Below are 20,989 nucleotides of genomic sequence, written 5' to 3'. Positions count from 1 at the left end.
GTGCATGTAAACACACTCAGTGTTTAGACCACAGTCTGATGAATGATGGCAGTCTGCAGATCTCATCTCTGATACACAATAAAGCCAAAAGTATGTGGACACCAATCAGAATAATTGAATTTTGTCGTTTTAGCCGCACCTATTGCTAAGAGGTATGTAAAATCAATTATATAAAGTAAATGATACGCTTCCAGTGTTGTAGCAGCAGTATGAGGAAAGTCCATTACAGGTCCATACAGACATGTTCTGACAGCTTTGTTCTGGAGGAACTCCAGTGGCCTGCACAGAGCTCTGACATCAACCCCTTTTAAGACTTTGGGGATAAATCGGAATGCTGATTGCAAGCCAGGCCTTGTGGTCCAACATCAGTGCCTGACAAATTCACACACAGTTCAAAATCTTGTAGAAATCCTTCCCAAGAGAACGGAGACCGTTACGGCTGCAAAGAGGACCTACTTCTATGCATACAGGGCAAGTTGCATTGTTCACATACATTGCTGAGACTGGTGGTGCTGGGATACGGGAATGAACATGCAGTTTGAAAGTCTAGATCTGCAACAGGAAGTTGATCATGATGACATGTAATTATATTGTGTGTGCTGGTGAATGTAAAGTGATCTCAAGCTGGTTGAAGTAATTCTATATCTCAACACTGTGCTGATTAAAGCAGACCTCAATTACACATCTGTGTAACGAAAAAAAAAAGCAAAAATGAGCCTTGATACTTAAAGCCTTCAAGAGGAAACCCTTCATCATTTTACATATGCAGCAGCATGCATAAATGCATTATGACTGGCTTATATTAACTCCAGACTTATATTACACTTCTATCCTGATCAACGGTCAATAAAGGCACTAATAAATCCAGCCTACCTGATTTGGTAATTGTGGACATTGGCTTGTTAGTTACAGTAACATAATACACCGAATCTAAGCATGTTCTTACGTGGATTTTGGATCTTGATTGTGGAGTCGGGCTCAGGATGCTGCTTGTGAATCACCTGTGTGCAGATCTGCTCTGTCAGAACCTGTTAAATATGTAGAGGCAAACAAGTGGAAAAACTGAATGAATTAAATCAAAAACTGATTAAATTAAAGAAATAAATTATTTGTAAGCTCTCAATATTGTGAGTAAATTAAAGGCGTATTTAAAGAATTATTTTATACATATTATATATATATAATATAAATTTTAAATACAAATATATATACACATACACATGTAGACCGATCAGGCATAACATTATGATCACCTTCCTAATATTGGTGTTGGTCCCCCTTTTGCTGCCCCATACACAACAAACTGCGATGCTCTGTGTATTCTGACACCTTTCTATCAGAACCAGCATTAACTTCTTCAGCAATTTGAGCTACAGGAGCTCGTCTGTTGGATCGGACCACACGGGCCAGCCTTCGCTGCCCACATGTATCAATGAGCCTTGGCCGCCCATGACCCTGTCGCCGGTTCACCACTGTTCCTTCTTTGGACCACTTTTGATAGATACTGACCACTGCAGACCGGAAACACCCCACAAGAGCTGCAGTTTTGGAGACGCTCTGACCCAGTCGTTCGGCCCTCACAATTTGGCCTTTGTCAATCCTTATGCTCGCCCATTTTTCCTGCTTCTAACACATCAACTTTGAGGATAAAATGTTCACTTGCTGCCTAATATTTCCCACCCACTAACAGGTGCCGTGATGAAGAGATGATCAGTGTTATTCACTTCACCTGGCACATAATGTTATGCCGAGTCGGTGTATGCATATATAATATAATCAAAAACACTGCAGATGAAATAACAAGCAGAAGATAAACAGCTTTATAGATTAAATAAAAAATACAATTCATAACAGTTTTTTACTTAATAATTGAACCCTCCATATTTTATCCAGGCTTGGGACAGGCACTATGAGTGCAATTACAAGTGCACCTCCCAATACCAAAGCTGCTCCCTACCCCCTAATTATATAATATTATACACACAACACAAACAATAAACAATAAAATGTAAATATTTTCAGAGATGTATATAAAGTTTTTGGCAAAAGTTAAAAGTTCATTTAAAGCATTTACTGGACTGATGAAAAATTAACTAATATAGTGTGCACAATATATGTTTTATTTAATTTACTATAACAGTTACTATAACCTGACTGCAAGTTTTTGGACTGTAGGAGGAAACCAGAGCTCCCGGAGGAAACCCACACAGACACGGGGAGAACATTCAAACTCTGCACAGAAAGGACCCGGACCGCCCCGCCTGGGGATCGAACCCAGGACATTCTTGCTGTGAGGCGACAGTGCTACCCGCCGAGCCACCGTGCTGCCCTTAGTGAGGACACATCTTGTGGAAATAAAAATGTAGATGCTAGTATAACATGGAACATAAAGAAAACCCAGACAGATAGAGATTGGGATGTAGAGGGGATTCAGACCTCGAACAGGACGTTGTAGGTGGTCATTGAGAACTGACTGGAGTGCAGCATGAGGCGTTCAGTTAGAAGAGAGAAAAGCCCATGACTCAGCATAAGCTCTGTCTTTCTCCTAAACAAGAAAATCAGAGCAAATATCAGCGGCACTGAATATTTAAAAAAACATATAGATGAAACAAATCACACAGTGAAGATGCTGCACTTCTGCTAGGGTTTATTATAATGCAGTTGATCACTAATTCCAATGTTATTTCACAATATAATCTGACTGTAAAAAAACATATCAGTATTTGCATGGAAGAACTTGTATAATATAATTTAAACGTTGCTAATATGATACTTACTTTGGTGATAAATGCCGAAGAAAGTAGCCCAACACCTTTAGTGCCTGCACTCGAATCCCTTCGCTCTTTGATGCCAGTAGTTTATAAATCACACTGTAGAAAAGACAAGCACACACGGTCAGACTTGAAAACCTCACCAAGATTTAACAAGCACTGATTATAACAGCATGCATGTTTATATTCACTAGATGAGCTGACTGACTCTTTATCCTTGTGTTTCCCAATGAATACAGCAACCACTGAGCATCTCCACTATAAAAAGCATAAACAAATGCCTGTACGGACATAACTGGCTTGTGTGGGGGAGAGAGGGCCAGAGGAAATTCTTCAAAACTGCAGCAGTTACGACCTCTGCTGGCTGGTCGATGGCACACAAAGACGGGATAACGGATGTACATATGCACATATGTTGAAGGTGGTGTGTGTTAGTTACAGCCCTCCTCAGTCAGGAACAGAGGTCTGGAGCAGTAGAGGTAAAATATGATCGGGTAATTGGATACAACTAGATTGGGAGGAAAATTGGGTGGGAAATGTGTTTAAAAAACCTTTAGAACAATAAAACTACACATTATTTACAGAATTATTAATATCTTCACCGGTGCCATAGAGGGCATCAGTTTTTAGCAAACGCTAATAAACTCGAAATAAAAAGCCTCCGTTGGTGAGTATTTAGTGAAAGTGTGTGATTAAAATGTGTTTTTATGGATGTTATCAGCTCTGTAGTAAACGTTACAGTACAGGTTTTTACACACAGGCAGTCCAGACGACCCCCTGCTAACGTGAACTTTTAACTTCGCGACTATAAAGAAAAGTATGCACTCCATCGATTAAAACAAAAAGAGGTCTGTGGAGATTTTTTTACTCCCATTCTGCTCGGCTTTAGTTTTAAAAGGGTACAACACACACACACACACACAAATAAAATACAATTCTACAGTAAAAACACTTAAATGTGCCATTATTCTGGTATAATTAATTGCTTATTTAAAGAATTAATATAAAATTTTATTAATATAGTTACATATATAGCTGAATGAAATCTTTATTGTAAATTTTATGGCACTGATTTACACAATCATATCACTTACTGTTGTGCAATATCCTCCTAATACCTCGTTAGTGATGAATAACTACACTTGGTGACTTCTGTGCCCATATAAATAGGTCTAGTTTGCAAATCATAACTACGCACTAGAACTTAAAACGTTAAGCATAAAACACAGAGAAAAAGGCGAGAACAAAGCAAGCCTCCCGACTAAATAAAGCCTTTCACTCATGTAACAGAGAGACGTGCGCCAGCTAGCAGACAATTACTGAAATACTGGTCTTGGTACGCTTCTCGTAGGAATTTTAAACAACCAGACCAGACATTCGATTTTCCAGATTTTGTCAGTTAAATCCGAAATCCGTTAAATGGACCTCCATTAAAAATCATGGTTCCTCTGTACATGAAAATCCAAGTTGGTGTGGATGTAGGCGCTTCAACAAGCAGAAATTGCAGCTGCACAACCAAACTGGAACCTTGTCAACCTCCCCCCCTGTGCTTTCAAATTTCTTGTATTTTTCTCCAGCTTTGATCAAACAGCTTTAGCAATTGTGTTTTATCATCCAGAGTTTGATTAGCCAGATATTTTTACATCAATATGGAGTTTGAAGATTAAATTATTGCCTACTGCACCATTAAGTGAAATAAAAGTAAGAAAAAAAAACCCCCAAAAAACCCCAATATTCTCACCGGATGCCGTTACGCTGATCAAATGCGTTCACCATTGAACCCGGATGTTCAGACATCAAAGCCACGAGCAGCTGAAGGACGTCTATTAGATTATCATCCTGTAGAATGCAAAGTAACAAATGATAAATCAATTATAGTCCATCAAACTGCTAAATAAATACAAATAATTATACTGGCAGTGTATTAATGTCTTATAATTTGTATAATTAATATAATAATAACGATTAATTATATAATAATACATTAATTGTTGTAGAAGTTTCATATATATTAACTTTGGGCTTTTGACTTAAATAATGACTTTTTGTAAATGTATACCTGACCATCCTACATACACTAGAACCCCTAATGGACAGTGACAGTGCACTCCTGGGTAGATTCATCACTGTACCACTAAGAGACGATGGTTTTTAGTGTGATTTGGTGAACTCTTAGTATCTCAGGGTTAGTAAATCATTTCAGACTGATTTGTTTTACCAGCCTTTGGTCATTTTTCATTTCATTTCTATGAACTACTTTATCCTGGTCAGGGTGGCGACAGAAAACACTGGGTGCAAGGCAAGAATACCCTGATCAGGGTGCCAATTCTTTGCAAAGCTTCAGCCGCTCCTTCTCTCAGCCATTACTAATCAAGTCTGTGTAGATGTCTAGCACCAGTGAGATTTGATCCCAAGTTCCAAGCATTGGTGGGCTAATGTTATAGATAACCAAGCACATCAACCACACATCAAATCAGGCCTGGCAATGGTTAACTAGGTAAACTGGCTTAGCATTTGAATTTAGCACATTGGTTGAATAAGTAAATGGCCTAAATGGCCAAAAGTTTGTGGACACCTAATCACGTGCTTGTTGAAAAATGCCATTTATTGCTGCTGAGGTTTGTTTGCTTCTCCTAAAAAAAGAATAGTTTGCATTTGTTGGTTTAAGGAGCCACCTAGTGGACAAAGTGACCAACACGCTTGAAGAGAAAAATACACATTTTTATACCGTAGCGTCGTACTACTGTACATCACGGCCATTGTAAATATATAAAATAATACACTCCGAAAAAGTCATAATATTTTGAGAACAAAGTCATATTGTTTAAAGTAAAATTTTAATATTTCGATAATAAAGTTCTAAAATTACAATAAAAGTGACATTAATACCAGGAAAAGTGAGCAAAGTGTGTACCTGAAGTGTGTGCAAAAGGAAGCTAGTATGCTATGTTAAAATGAGACACGTTAAATATTTGCTTAAATTAATTTTTCATACGGAAATAAATATAGAAATACCTTAATAAAAGAACTATCCCCCGGCACATAAGCACCAGGTTCATTTTAGTATAAAAAATGCTGAAATGGCTTTGTAAGAAAGACAATTTATGGATGGGTCTGTGCTCCTCTAAGCTAGCATCCCCCACCAGTTAGCTTAAGTTACTTTCTCCTCAAAATATTGCAACTTTATTCTTAATTACCTATAACTTTATTTTCCAAATATTAAAATTTTATTCTTAATAATAAGAAGTCATAAAATATAATGACTTTATTTTCCAAATATTAAAATTTTATTCTAAATAATAAGTCTCAAAATATAATGACTTTATTTTCCAAATATTACAATTTTATTTTAAATAATAAGAATAGTCTCAAAATATAATGACTTTATTTTCCAAATATTAAAATTTTATTTTAAATAATAAGAATAGTCTCAAAATATAATGACTTTATTTTCCAAATATTACAATTTTATTTTAAATAATAAGAATAGTCTCGAAATATAATGACTTTATTTTCCAAATATTAAAATTTTATACTAAATAATAAGTCTTAAAATATGACTTTATTTTCCAAATATTACAATTTTATTCTAAATAACAAGAATAGTCTAGAAATATAATGACTTTATTTTCCAAATATTAAAATTTTATACTAAATAATAAGTCTTAAAATATTATGACTTTATTTTCCAAATATTACAATTTTATTCTTAATAATAAGAAGTCTTAAAATATTATGACTTTATTTTCACTGTTTTTAGGGTTTTGAACAGTGGCCCTAAAATGCTATCAAACCATTCTGTCCTGGCACATTTATTCATTTTTTACCTTTATAAAGTGTGTGTGTGTGTGTGTGTGTGTTACCTCGTGCATGGTGAGCAGGTAGTTTAAAATGCTCTGCAGTTCATCCTCTTTCACCCCATGGTCCTGCAGTTTAGAAAGAATTTCAAAAATGATAAAAAGAAATTGTGGTAAGAGCAGAATGTGAAGTATGACGGAGAAATGTGTAGTGGGCATCTCATTTAAAATGAGCATATAATTACAAAAAATATATAATAAAGTTGCCAATGCTGATATGATTTGTAAGGATAACCATTGTAATATGGTGAGAAATGTAAATAAAATGCAGTTTAGGTAGCCATCTCATAGGTAGGTATGTTGTGTAGTTTGTGTTTAACCTTAATAATAATGTTTTGCCTAGTACAGAGTTGGGTAGTGGCACAGTTATCCATCCTTTAGCTCTCTTTGGGGTGTCCAAACTTTTCTGAAATGGCCCTGATCAAGTCCGTTTTCCCCTTCTCTAAAAACGCACTGTACACGCATGTACACGCATACACCCGCTGCTAAAACTTGGGGCTTGGGTCGGGTGGAACGGTGTACGTATAAGCGGACTAAAACAAACTGATCATGAGAAAAGAAAATGCACGTACGCGTTATCGGGGTCCCGCGAAGGGAATGAGAGGAAACCCGGGCACAGGTAAAAGCCCATCCTATAAGGGGGCAGACGAGCGCACTTTCTCCGAGAGAGAGGGGTGATCTACCTGTGCATCGGCGCAGTGAAGTGTGGGGCCCGCTTACACACCAACAATTTAACAAATGGGAACAACATCTAATTGAGACCTTGCACACAGAATTTTGTAAAACAATATTAAAGGTGCACAGACACATCACCAACAATGTGTGCAGGGCAGAATTAGGCCGATACCCACTTATTATTAATATACAAAAAAGGGCAATATAATTCTGGAATCATCTAAAAGAGAGCGACCCACACTCGTATCATTACAAAGCTCTGCAATACCAAGAGCTGAGCAAAGATACCAGTCCCCTCATCCAACTGGTCCCGAGTCACTGCACCAACACACCATTAACACACACTAACACACCTAACACAACTGACACTATTAAGACTCAAGACCAGAACCTTATCAGAACTGATCAAATTCCACAGAAATTAAAGATAAACTATTTGGCCTATTGGGAAACACAAACTAAACTACAATGTTATTTGGCTCTAACTAGACAGTACAGTGTGACAGATTATCTCAGCACTATAACTAATCCAAAACTCAGAAACACCTTGACAAGGTACAGACTCAGCGAACACAGCCTGGCCATCGAGACGGGACGACACAGACAGTCCTGGATGCCCAGAGAGGAGAGAGTGTGCCAACACTGCTCTTCAAACCAAATAGAGACAGAGCTGCACTTCCTCACTGAATGTACAAAATACACACAAATTCGAAAACATTTTTTTTACCAAAATCAACAAAATTATCCCCAATTTTAATTCACTCTCAAACCCTGACAAGCTGCCCTACCTACTGGGGGAGCACAGAGCGAGCTGCACACTCGCAGCTCTCTACTTACAGTGAGTGACCATATACTGTATCCCATACACACTCGCACACACACACACCATTATACAAACACACACCATCAAATGCACACACACACACACACACACACACACACACACACACACTTTTCCCACACATGCATATACACATTTTATATACTTGTTGTTCTAATTTGTATCTGTTATTTTTTTAGACTAATTACTAATGTTACTAAACATTCTTTAAATTCATATAAATGTTTATGTATGCAATTATAATTTTTTTCATTTATTATCCAGTTTGTAAAGATGCTTTGGCAATACAAATGTGAATATTTGTCATGCTAATAAAGCACTTTTGAATTGAATTGAATTGAGAGAGAGAGAGAGAACGTGAAAATCATAAACTGATTCAGAGTCGATAGCCGGAGTGAATCATTTGATTCGGGTCCTAGTGTACAGACGTTTTTGTTTATTTACTTATTATTTTTTGTTTGGGTTTTTTTTGTGTTTTTGAACTGTGAAAAGGCTAATAACAGCCATGTATATTTTTTTTGTACAGTTTGTAAATAGTGGATGGACTGAATAAACACACCTTGCACTTTGGCACTTACTTCATCGCCCTGGGTTTTTCCTTGTTCCTTCCCTTGACCCCTATGACCACGCACTTGAACATCCGCCTAGTGGCCAGCAGAGCACTAGTTTGCCTAATAGCAGTGGGGTCACGATTACAGATATATTTTAAAAATTACAGGTAAATGATAGCAGGCCCACAGGTCTAAGGTCTAAAAAAGTCATTACTAGTTTGTCCACTATAACAAAACCAGTCTAAAATGCTAAACATCTCCTTGTCTCATAAATCTAAACGGTAACGATGTTACACTTGCATTGTTCCTGATCTTAAAGGTGGCTCGAAAGAAAGATTTTTCACTGATTTCAGAGGGAAGTGTGTATGTTTAATTTGTCAGTAAACAGTTGCTTTAACAACGTGTGAAATAATCTCATTCAAATCAAAAGGTCATGTCGTTTATAGTAATCGAGTAGTATCATTTTTTATTTATTTTAATGCAGTCTGTGGACCGTCATGGCATTTTCTTTCTAAATGCGGCCTCCAACAAGAAAAGTTTGGACACCCCTGCTTTAAAGACGTTATGCCTTTAGGTTTTTATCTTTGTAAAAAAGATCAATACTGCATCAGGTTAATGACTTGAAACACCTCAAAGCCTTGCAACAACTACTTGAATCAAATACGATCAAATAGTACAGAGTGTCATGGCCTTTTCTCCACAATCACCTGACCTAAATGTCATTGAGCATTTATAGGGGGACGTGAGGACAAAGAAAGACAAGTATTCAGTAACATCACAACACTCATTATAACTTGTAGCTGTGTGTAGGTTGGTATATTGGTAGGTAGGTAGGTGGATTGTGTCACTTGTGTTTAACCTTCATGATGAGCTGTTTGACGAACAGCAGCAGAAAAGCTCTGAGCGAGTGGATCTCTTTCTGTGTGGGTCTTGGACCATCTGAAATCCAAACAAACATACATAAGACTAATTTAAAAAAGTATCTAATTTTAATAACATCATTTAATTCATTGTTGGAATACCAACTAATTAATTATAGGTAATTGATAACTGGGTTCAATTAAACTAGAGACACAGGCAAGTTCCAACAACACTGGAATAAAACCTCAGTGGGGATACAGTGCATTTAATGCCACCCTACAGACCAGAAGCTAAACAGTAATTACATTTCTGTACAGATTTTATTTTATTTTTTTATTTCACGCTGTCATGGGGATGTTTTTATTTGTACTTGGTAGAGCTAAACCCATGGATACAACATCAACATAAACATCCATATACAATAAATTACACAATGTAATAAATTACCCTAAATTTTAAAGCTACAAATTCAAACCAGTCCTTACCAAGACCTTTAGGCGTCACTCCACTGCGGTCTTGTGGATTGACCACCCAGAAGTAATATTTGAGCGAGTGCATGACCTGCAGCACCGTCCCGACTCTGCGCACGGCATTGTAGATCGTCACTGTGCTGATGAACTCAGTGGCCAAATATGTGTACAAGGCCAGCTGCACCTGTACACACAAAAAAACATGGATGAATATAATCAGACAAATCAGTTGTGAGGCAAATCTTTCTGTTTAGCATTAATCCATGACCCCACAGATACTCTCAGCTCATGGGCATAAATTCCTACACTGTGGATGCCTTCCCAGAATAGTGGGGGCCAACACTACTCTCATGCCCATGGCTTTGGAATAGGACATCCAACAAGCTCATAGTCATGTGTCCACATGCTTTTGGCCATATCGTGTACGTATATATACATACAAACCACATTACAAACATATGCATGTATGCATGCTTGTATGTATTTATGCCTCTCAGTTACCTTGGCAGGTGTGTGTATCCAGATGGCAGGGTTAAACAGAATGTGATCACACAGCTGTTTGAGCAGCAGGATGCCGCTGGGCAGGTTACTCAAATAACGAGCAAATGAGAGAAGAATGTCCAGCACAGGCCTTGTTACGTGGACTTTGGAAGCCTAGAGACAGAAACATAGAGAAAACATAGATTGTGTTAAATATTTCCTAATGCTACTTTTAGTTTTTAAAACACAGCCTGGAATCTAATCACAATCAGATTAAATACATTCTGTGTACTTTTTCTTTCAACATATAAAATAAATAAATGTATACATTATAATTCCCTAACATTTTGATCCTGTCTCAAAATAATGTTATTTTTTCATTTATTATTAGCATAAAGATTTTGAGACTTGCCACAGTTATGCTGGAAGTCCTTCCTGATGCAACTCGTATTATTATTATTATTATTATTATTATTATTAAAATTATTATTATTATTATTGTTATTAATATTATTATTGAGTAAGACGATTATTATTATGGCAATTATTATTGTTATGATTATGGTTATCATTATTGTTTGTATTAGAAGTATTATTTTGATGTTATTGTTATTATTACTGTTTTGTTATTATTAGTATTATTATTATTGTTTTTATTGGTATTATTATTATATAGTAGTTTGTTTTTATTATTGGTATTATTATTATTTTATAATATTATTTTTCTTATTATTAGTAGTATTATTACTGTTATTATTGTTGTTATTGCTATTGTTATTTTTGTTAGTGATTACTGTTTGTGTTATTGTTATTGTTACTATAATTAGGACTGACCTTCTCCAGACAGTAGCCAATGACGAGGAAGCCCTTGCAGGTGAAAATTTGCTCCTGCATTGCAACTGATGACTTCAACAACTCCAACAGGAATGAAAGCAGAGTGCAGCTATGGAAGAAGATGAGAAAATAATTAGTGTGTGTGTGTGCGCATTTAGTATATGCCAATTGCAATTGAATATAGTCGTACAGGGCAAACTGTATACAAACTATAAACTACATACATAAAGCAATAACACACTGCGCAAATGTGTGTGAGTGTGTGCGTACCAAACTGAGGTATCAGGCTCTTCACTGTTTGACTGTAGAAAGTCGAGCTGAGTGAAAAGTGGAAAGAGAACCTGCACCCCTCCGATGGAGTGAACGGCACTCTGAACTGAGTGAGTGACCACGGCCTTCACATCCTTCAGACAGAGAGAAAGCAAAAAATAGAATGTGAGAGAAGACAATGAACATGTTAACACCTCTCAATATCATTCCTTAATATGAAAAGTAAAAAAATTGTGTGTGTGTGTGTGTGTGTACGTACCTGCAGCATCAGTGCATGAGGTGAGTGGATGAATATGGAGGGGTTCTCTTTGGGAGAAGACTCCAGACACAGCTGAGCATCTATAGCTCGAGGGTTGTAGGTGAAAGCGATGCTGCTGCTCAGTTTGCCATCGTACAGCAGAACTTTGTGATGCTCTGCAAACAGCAGGTCACTCTCTGCTTTATACTTAAACACACCCTGAGAAAAGAGGGAACAGAGGATGGAGGAAGACATGAAGACATTATTCCACCATCTGATTTTCTGTGATTCAGCCATAGTCCGTTTTCAAGAAGTTTTCCCACCTAGGTCAGAACCACAGAAATAGGGCAAATCTTGCAGAATTTCAACCAGGACCTAATATTTCACTTAAACCACACATCACATCCATTAAGGTTGTGATGAAGGTAGGACAGTTGTAGCATGGATTGGACTGGACTGGTAATCAAAAGGTCACCAGTTCAGGCCCCACTGTTGGGCCTTTGAGCAAGGCCCTAAACCCCTAATTGCTTAGACAGTATACTGTCACAGTACTGAAAGTCGCTTTGGACTAAAGCATCTGCTAAATGCTGAAAAAAAATGAAAATGTAAGGTAAAAAGTAAGATCCACAGCTTATTTATGTTGTTTACACTTGCTTATGTTTGCTGTGGCTAAACATCACAGATTATTATCTATAGGAAATGGCACCACGTTACTAAGAAAATACAGTAAATGACCAAAAGGATTTAAGTGTCAGACACACCCACACCTTAAAAGTGTATACATTTTGGCTAATTCCATTAAAAAAAAAAAAAAATCAATAAAAGAAAATGAAAAAACAAAGAAAGAAAAAAATAAAAATAAAAAGAAAGACAGAAAGAAAAACAAAAATCAACTAAAAGAAAAATAAAAAAAAAAGAAAAAAAACTAAGAAAAAAAAAAAAAGAGAAAAACAAAAAGAACTGGAAAAAAGGAAAAAAGGAAAAAAAACTAAAAGAACAAAGAAAAAAAACCCCAAAAAAGACCTGAAAAAAAGAAAGAAAAAAGAAAGAAAAACAAAAAGAACTGTTAAAAAAAGAAAAAGAAAAAGAAAAGAATGTAAAAAAGAAAAAGACTGAAAGGAAAAGAAAGAAAAACAAAAAGAAATGAAAGTAAAAAATGAAACACAAAGGAAAAACAAAAAGAACTAAAAAAAAAGAAAAGAAAGTAAAAAAAAAGAAAAAAACTAAAAGAAAAAGGAACACAAAAAGAATTAAAAAAAGAAAAAGTAAAACAAAAAGAACTAAAGAAAAAAGAAAGAAAATAAACAACTGAAAGAAACACAAAAAAATCGAAAACAAAAATAAAAAAAACAAAAACAAAAAATAAAAAAGAACTAAAAGACAAAAAAACAAAAAGAAATGAAAAATATAAAAAGGAAAATGAAAAACAAAAAAAACAAAAAGATAAAAAAAGGAAAAAACACAAACAAAAAAATCTAAAAAAAAAAAAGAAAAAAGAAATAAACTAAATGAAGAAAAAAAAAGAAAAAGAAATAAAAAAAAGAACAACAAATTTAAAAAATAACCGAAAAAGAAAGAAAAAAAAAATAAAATAAAAAAAGACAAAAAAAAAACTAAAACAAAAACAATTAAAAAGAAAGAAAGTAAAAAAGAAAAACAAAAAGAACTAAAAGACATAAAAAAAAAAAAAAAAGAACTGGAAAAAAAAGAACACAAAAGAAAAAAAAGAAAAAAACTAATAGAAATAAAAGATTATGAAAAAAACAAACAAAAAAAAAAAAATCTGAAAAAAAGAAAACAAAAAAGAACTAAAACAAAAAGAACTGAAAGTAAAAGAAAAGAAAAAAGAAAAACAAAAATAAATGAAAGTAAAAATAGAAGTAAAGAAAAAAAAAAAAAAAAAAAAAGAAAGGAAATAAAAGAGAAAGACTAAAACAAAAAACAAATAAAGAAAGAAAAACAAAAAGAACTGAAAGAAAAAAAAAGAGAAAAGAAAAAAAGAACTGAAAGAAAAAACAAAAAGAACAAAAGAAAAGAAAAAAAACTGAAAAAAAAAACAAAAGAAAAAGAACTGAATGTAAAAGAAAGAAAAAAGAAAAAGAACTGAATGAAAAAGAAAGAAAAAAGTAAAGAAAAACAAAAAGAACTGAAAGAAAATAAAAGAAAAAAATAAATAAAGTAAAAAACTACTGAAAGAAAACAAAAAGAAAGAAGGAAAGAACAACGAAAAAACTAAAATAATTTAATGACAAAGAAAGGAAAAAAAACAAAAACAAAAAGAACTGAAAGAAAAATTAAAAAGAACTAAAAGAAAAAGAAAAAAGAAAAACAAAAAGAACTGAAAGAAAAAGAAAAAGGAAAAAGAAAAACAAAGAACTGAAAGAAAATGAAAGAAAAAATGAAAGAAAGAAAACTAAAAAGAACTGAAAGAAAGAATTAAAGAAAAAAAACCAAAAAGAACAATGAAAAAGAAAGAAAAAAGAAGTAAAGAAAAACAAAAAGAACTGAAAGAAAATTAAAGCAAGAAATAAATAAGAAAAAAACAAAAAAACTGAAAGAAAGAAAGAAAAGAAAAACAAAAAGAACTAAATGAAAAAAGAAAGACAGAAAGAAAGAAGAAAAAAAAAAGAAAAACAGAAGGAAAAAAAACAAAAAGAAAGAAAGACAAAGAACAAAAGAATTGAAAGAAAGAAAAACAAAGAGAACTGAAAGAAAAATTGAGAAAAAAAAGAAAAAGAAAATGAACTAAAAGAAAAAGAAAAAAAAGCCACTTTGACTGAGTGGGCACAGTTACCTTATAGGAGGGTCCCAGCTGATAGATGGCGAAGACTTGTGCTGCGTTGAGAGAGTCGTTGAACAGATACACTGTGCCCATCTGTCCACAAAACACCCTGTTAGCATCCGTTGTCTCCGCCGAGCCCAGGAAACACTTATCAAACGTCTGGACACAAGAAGTTTAATCATATCAGCTGAGATGTATCATACACACTGTTACACTGACCACACACACACACACACACACACACGTTTCTGAACGTTTCATACTTACGTCACTCGTGTTGACAAACCAAGTGAGTTCACCGAAGGATGCTAGTTCTCCATTCACATAGCAGCTAATTTCACTGTTCTTCCAGCGATGGTAGATGTGCACCAGGGTCACCATGTACCACTGCAGCGCACACACACACACACACACACACACACAATGGTTACTACCACATTTATCAAATTCCACTGCACCTTAATAACTTTATGTTATATCTCTATAAATAGCAGACCGCTAGGCAGTAAATCAGTGGGAGCTCAGTAGTTAAGGTACAAGCCCGACCGAGCCAGCTTGCCACTGTTGGGCCCCTGAGCAAGGTTCCTTAACTCAAACTGACAGCGTTGTATAAAGTCACAATGAGTCACTTTGGATAGGAAGTGTCTGTCATACATATAGTGTAAGTCAATGTCAGTGTAGTCATAACTGAAAACATTGATAAGGGCGTGTCTGATGTTTCATGCTATATTAAAATATAGATCATGGGGATCTATAATAATAAAGTCATGGGGCCTTAATGTTTTTAACATTTAAGAAAATCCTCAGGGCACATATCTGTAACAGAAATAAAATCAAAAGAAAGATTATATTAGATTAAAGCAATAAGAATGCTTCACCTTTTGTGGTTTGAAGTCAAACTTGACACAGTGCTGGAATCCTTTCCCTTTGGCTTTTAACGATGTAATAATCAAACACCCACCAACAAAATGGGCTGAATATCCCAAACCTTTACTCGTCCGAAAACTAGAAGAGAGAGAGAGATTGTAATTGTAAGCAGCTGTAATTAGGTCCATCTACAATGTCAATGCCATGTTAGTACCGGTGCAGTGCTGGGAATGATCCACTACCCAAACATCATCTAGTCAGAGGGGATCCTATGGCAATCTCTTTTTTCATTTGTATTTATGTGTAAACAGAAACTTAAGAGCTTAGGGTGTGAGAATGTGACCCACCAGTACAGATAGGGTTTGTCTTTATCAACGTTCATGTTGTTGAGAGGATCCAAACGTAGCCAAGTGTGGAAGGTAAAGCCGTTCTGGTAAGGCCATCTTGCTATTGGTGGCAGTGCAATGGCCTGTTACACAAAAAACATACACACACAAGTTTTCACACATATTTAAAGAATTATTTTGAAAATACAGTTACAGTCCCTTAAAATTTTTAGATACTGCTGTCCCTGATAGCATGGCTGACATCGGGCATGGCTGACATCGGGCACGGTTGTTTAATTACACTGACAGAAGGCCTACTGCTCATAACTGAAGTACATTTGTGTCCTTAAGTACCCTCAATCAGTACTGATACACTACATAGCCAAAAGTGAATTATTGACTTAAGGTGTTTCAGCCACACCCCTTGATAACTTCTGCATAAAAATATTGATAAAAAAAATTATTTCATGCTTTTGACTTAGTGGCAACAGTTTGAGAAAGGCCATTTCCTACTACAGTTTGACTGTGCTTCTGTGCACAAAGCAAAGTTAATAAACACATTATTTAATGAGTTTGGCGTGAAGGAACTTTAGTGGCTTGCATAAAGCCCTGACCTGAATTCAACTAAACATTAATTTCTAAAGACACACTTCAAAATATTGTGGAAAGTCACTTAGGTTAAGGAAGCAGTTGGAGTTGAGGCAACAATAAACGTCAAAGAAGGTTACGCAATTCACTCACCGCTGAACTCTTTCCAGGGAAAGTGAAGAAGGCATCGGGGCCGGAACGATGAGCCATGGAATTCAACACCGACAGCAACTTGACAGCATGAGGAGGCTGGAGAAAGAGGGAAAGGAGGATGAGGAAAGAAGTAAAAGATAATAATTAAATTTTAACAGGGACATAAACATGAAATAAACCTGTACATGAACGCCCCCTTGTGGAAGCTTTACATTATATGTTGTAAATCACAGTTGGACCAGATTGCCACCATTTTTATTAATGAAGTACATTTCGTTTTGTTACGTTTCGTTTTGTTTTGATGTTTGTTTGTTTGTGTTGCCTGTGTCATGGTAAAAATCATGGACAAAATGTGGGTTGCTTGAAAAACCTTGGTCTAATGAGTCATCTTTGACTTTGCTCCCTGAAAGCTCAGATCTACTATTAAGTGACTAAAAATCAGATGGAAATCGTATTACAGCCGACCAATATATAGCCATTTTCTTTTCTTTTTTTCCCCCTTTAGCACATCCAATTGTTCAATTTGCATCGTGCTTTCTCTCTGTCTCTGCCGAACCCTGCCCTGACCGAGGAGATCGAAGCTAACCCATATCCCCTCCGAAACATGGGCAGCAGCCGGATGCATTTTTGCCACCCACACATAGATGAGTTTGGCGCCACCTAGCGTTGCATGCGGAGAGACACACCCTAAGGGCACTCTTCCTCATCTCTGTGCAGGCGCCTCTAATCAGCCGGCAGAGGTCGTAATCGCATTCTGACAGAGAGAGACCCACATCCGGTTCTTTGTCCCGCCCCCCAACTGAGCAACTGGCCAATCGTTGCTCATACAGCCACTCGGCCTCGAACCGGTGAGGAAGAGCTGGATTCGATACGAGGTACTCAGAATCCAGCTCTGGTTGCAACGTGTCTTTTTACCGCTGTGCCACCTGAGCAGCATATATAGACATTTTCTAATGATATACCATTAATCTAGGATGATTACTCCATATACAGTGTAAATTATTCTAGACTGCTTTGATAAACACCAGAATAAAGTCAAACAATCAGCCTGTCTTTAATCACTGGGTTTAAACCTAACAAAACCTTAATGGAAGATCATTTTACACTTCTTCAATCCCTAAAAGAACTGACTATTTTATTAAAGAACTGGCCAACATTCCTCTACAGAACATTCAGGAGGCTGGTCTGGGGTCAAACCTAGATATAATGTTAGTAAATACTGTTTCTGAAATGTGTCCACTAAATATTGCTGCATGTACAAGAATAGAACCACGGTGGATTGCCATCCTGCCCGGGGACCCTCCACAACCCTGACCAGGATTAAGCAATGGTAAAACATGAAAATTAAATTAAAATAACTTGTATACAAATATCCCAGTTAGTTTGGTAAAAAGGTTAAGAGACTTGCTGAATGGCCGGGATTTAAACCCACAGCCTTCTGATTAATACATTGATGTAGACGGTAGTAACAAAGCAGACATACCCATTGTCCTTTCTCTCCTTGCAGTTTGCTGAAGTACAGCTTCAGCTCCTTCACTGTAATGCTGTAACTTGCCAACACACCCAGCATGTCCACCATCAGATCTGCCAACGGTAGTTAAAACGGTAATTAATTAGCTAGTTCAGCCACACAGCTAAAAGGTTTAGCCAAGTATGTGAACACCCTTCTCAATTAAGAAGCCTCAATGTTTCAGCCACACACATTGCTAATAGATGTATTTATTTATTTATTTATTAGGATTTTTGGTTACATTCATGACAGGACAAGTAATTATCTGAACCCTATCCAAAAATGTTTGGGTTCAAAACTGTACCTTTTTACTGACTGAGTACACAGAAGCTAGTGCTTAAGCATGTGGGCAGGAGAGTGAATGCTTTGAAGTGTAGTTCCAAGAGAAATCTCTCTATTTTATAACAAAGCAGTGGACTGATTACCTGCAATCATGCTGTCAGTTTTGTCAATCCTCTGGAGGACAAGCGTGATGAGGCCGACCTGTGTGCAGGCCTGCAGGTTCCTGACGCTCTTCTTGAGCACGGCCGTGAACATGCTCCACACCTCGGCCTGACACGTCACGTCGCATTTGTCCAACAGATCCACCATACACACGATGCTATCCTTCTCCTGGATGATAAAGTTCATCTCCAGGTCAAACTGACCACCAACCAGCTAGAGAGAGAGAGAGAAAACATCAACAGGTCAAAATGTGAAAAGCATACTGTATATACTATTACTGACTGTAGCCCCTATGTTGCTTTGAAACTCTTCTTCAGCCTATCCTTTAATATAAAGGAACCTATATTCAGTAGGTCAGGGTTTTTCACCCAAGGGTTGCATAATAAGAAATAAATTGTGGGGCAGGTATGGCCTAGTGCAGGGGTGTCAAACTCATTTTCACCGAGGCCACATCAGCATCATGGTGGCCCTCAAAGGGCCGATTGTAACGTATCCTGCTGTGATTGCAGTCACATTGCTGTTTTTCTTGGAGGCTGAATTCTGCATTTATATTGTTCTACTTTACCACAGACACAGCCTCATAACACAAGAGACGCACCGGTTTCTCTTCCTGAAGCACAAACTTGTTTCCAATTTTTCACCCAATTTTTAGCGCTTCCAATCTGTCTTCCGCTGCTAACAGGCACACCAGACCTGCATCCAAGGAGAGCACGCCGCTGCCCCACGCCTTCTTTACACGTGTACAGCCCTCCTCTTCTCGTCCGTGCACTCTGCACAGGCGTCTCTTCTGCAAATCAGGGTCCTTACACAGCGCATGAAGACCCACCCACCCACATATAGTCCGGTCCCCCACCCTGCAGGCACTGCCAATTATGCCCGCCAGATGGCGCCCAGCCGACCGGTGGCTTAATTATCTTTTTGTACATTTTAGGATCATGTGTAAATATGTGTAACATCATCTACTGGCGGGATGTGTCACTTTGCAGGTCATAAAATCAGCATGCATTTTGAAAGATGCAGTTTATTTAGGATTTTACAGTGTATTTTTAAGACAAACATTCTGCCCTCACTAATAGTTTATCCCCCTTTCTCAGCTAGACATACAGACAGACAGACAGACAGACAGACAGACAGAAAGACAGCTCCCTTCAGAATACAGTCGGTTTATTTGCTCCCCAGCTGTGTGCATCAAAATGAAGTAAAAATACAAACAATAAAAACAATAAAGAACTTAATACAGTACAAGCACACAGCTGTAGTCAAGTGTTACATCTGGTACAATATGAGATTTAACCAAACGTAAAATAACGAGTTAAAATTGTGTGTAAAGATACTAATTGCTATAGTAACATAACAACAGTATTTAATTACGGTAAATTTGTAACTAAAACGCTGTGATATTCTCACTAAACATTTACTAACAACTGAGAATATAAACGCCACTACTTACAGACGATGCTTGGGTATTATATTGCAATATAATTATTTGTATTTATTTATTATTGTTTACATTACTGACTACGCTACCCCGCGTTCTTTTGCCGTAAAAGTCACATGGCTTCTTAGCGAAGGTTAAAGTTAGTTGCCATGACTACGATGTCACGTTGTCTCTTAAAGGCGCAGGAGCGCATTAAATTATAAGCGCGTCTCTGTAACGACTCGAAGCATCACAACAATCGTACAGTCGTTTAACCTCTCGTGGGCCGGATCAAATGACACGGCGGGCCGGATCTGGCCCGCGGGCCGTGAGTTTGACACCCCTGGCCTAGTGGTTAAGGTACTGGACTAGTAAGCCAAAGGTTGCTGGTTCAAGCCCCACCACTGCCAGGCTGACACTGTTGGGTCCCTGAGCAAGGCCCTTAACCCTCAATTGCTTAGACAATATATAGTCGCAGTGCTGTAAGTCGCTTTGGATAAAAGCGTCTGCTAAATGCCAAAAATATAAATAAACTTATTTTAACAAGTACGAAATAAACTTCAGGAGGCTTTACGTTACATCTTGTAAACCACAGCAGGACCAGTTTGCCACCATTCTTATTAATGCAGTACATTTTGTTTTGTGTTTCCTTTTAATGCATTGTTTGTGTTGCTTGGGAAGTGGTAAACCCAACGTAATATGGGTCACAAGAAAAAAAAACCTGGAGTCTGTAAAACTTGAGTGATGGAACATTCTTAGCACTGCACTGAACGACACTAACATGATCATGACACGCTTGCGTGTGTTGGTACTGGTATGAATGTATCTGGTGCAGCAGCAGATCTTGGAGTTTTAAACAAATACTGTTTAAATACAGCGTTTGTGTGTCACCAGCCTGGTTGGGCACTCTGCCTATACAATAGGCTGTGTCTATAGAGGAGACGACTGGATGGGTAACCACCTTTTTGCAGCTGCAACAACAATGACACCTAATTTCAGAAGTAGTAGAGGAAAACCAAGATTCAGACAGAGCTCCAGTCTGGAAACACTGTTT

General features: G+C 36.8%; 1 protein-coding gene across 1 annotated transcript in view; it reads right to left on the bottom strand.

Annotated features, from left to right (window-relative positions):
• Nucleotides 1-20,989, bottom strand: part of lrba (LPS-responsive vesicle trafficking, beach and anchor containing) — a 244,934-nt gene that overhangs the window by 209,308 nt on the left and 14,637 nt on the right. Inside the window, exons 2-19 of the mRNA XM_063009084.1 lie at nt 18,500-18,731; nt 18,048-18,148; nt 16,565-16,660; nt 15,845-15,966; nt 15,509-15,635; nt 14,898-15,017; nt 14,643-14,789; nt 11,870-12,067; nt 11,611-11,744; nt 11,341-11,449; nt 10,528-10,680; nt 10,042-10,210; nt 9,555-9,634; nt 6,635-6,697; nt 4,513-4,610; nt 2,778-2,870; nt 2,437-2,545; nt 947-1,028 (exon numbers count right to left, since the gene is read on the bottom strand). Of these exons, the coding sequence (XP_062865154.1) occupies nt 947-1,028; nt 2,437-2,545; nt 2,778-2,870; nt 4,513-4,610; nt 6,635-6,697; nt 9,555-9,634; nt 10,042-10,210; nt 10,528-10,680; nt 11,341-11,449; nt 11,611-11,744; nt 11,870-12,067; nt 14,643-14,789; nt 14,898-15,017; nt 15,509-15,635; nt 15,845-15,966; nt 16,565-16,660; nt 18,048-18,148; nt 18,500-18,731 (2,233 nt within the window). The remainder of the gene's footprint in view (nt 1-946; nt 1,029-2,436; nt 2,546-2,777; nt 2,871-4,512; nt 4,611-6,634; nt 6,698-9,554; nt 9,635-10,041; nt 10,211-10,527; nt 10,681-11,340; nt 11,450-11,610; nt 11,745-11,869; nt 12,068-14,642; nt 14,790-14,897; nt 15,018-15,508; nt 15,636-15,844; nt 15,967-16,564; nt 16,661-18,047; nt 18,149-18,499; nt 18,732-20,989) is intronic.

Source organism: Trichomycterus rosablanca, chromosome 14, assembly GCF_030014385.1.
Source record: "Trichomycterus rosablanca isolate fTriRos1 chromosome 14, fTriRos1.hap1, whole genome shotgun sequence".
In the NCBI taxonomy this organism is placed as follows: domain Eukaryota; kingdom Metazoa; phylum Chordata; class Actinopteri; order Siluriformes; family Trichomycteridae; genus Trichomycterus; species Trichomycterus rosablanca.
Note: the sequence above shows the minus strand (reverse complement) of the source record. Positions and strands in the feature narration are given on the sequence as shown.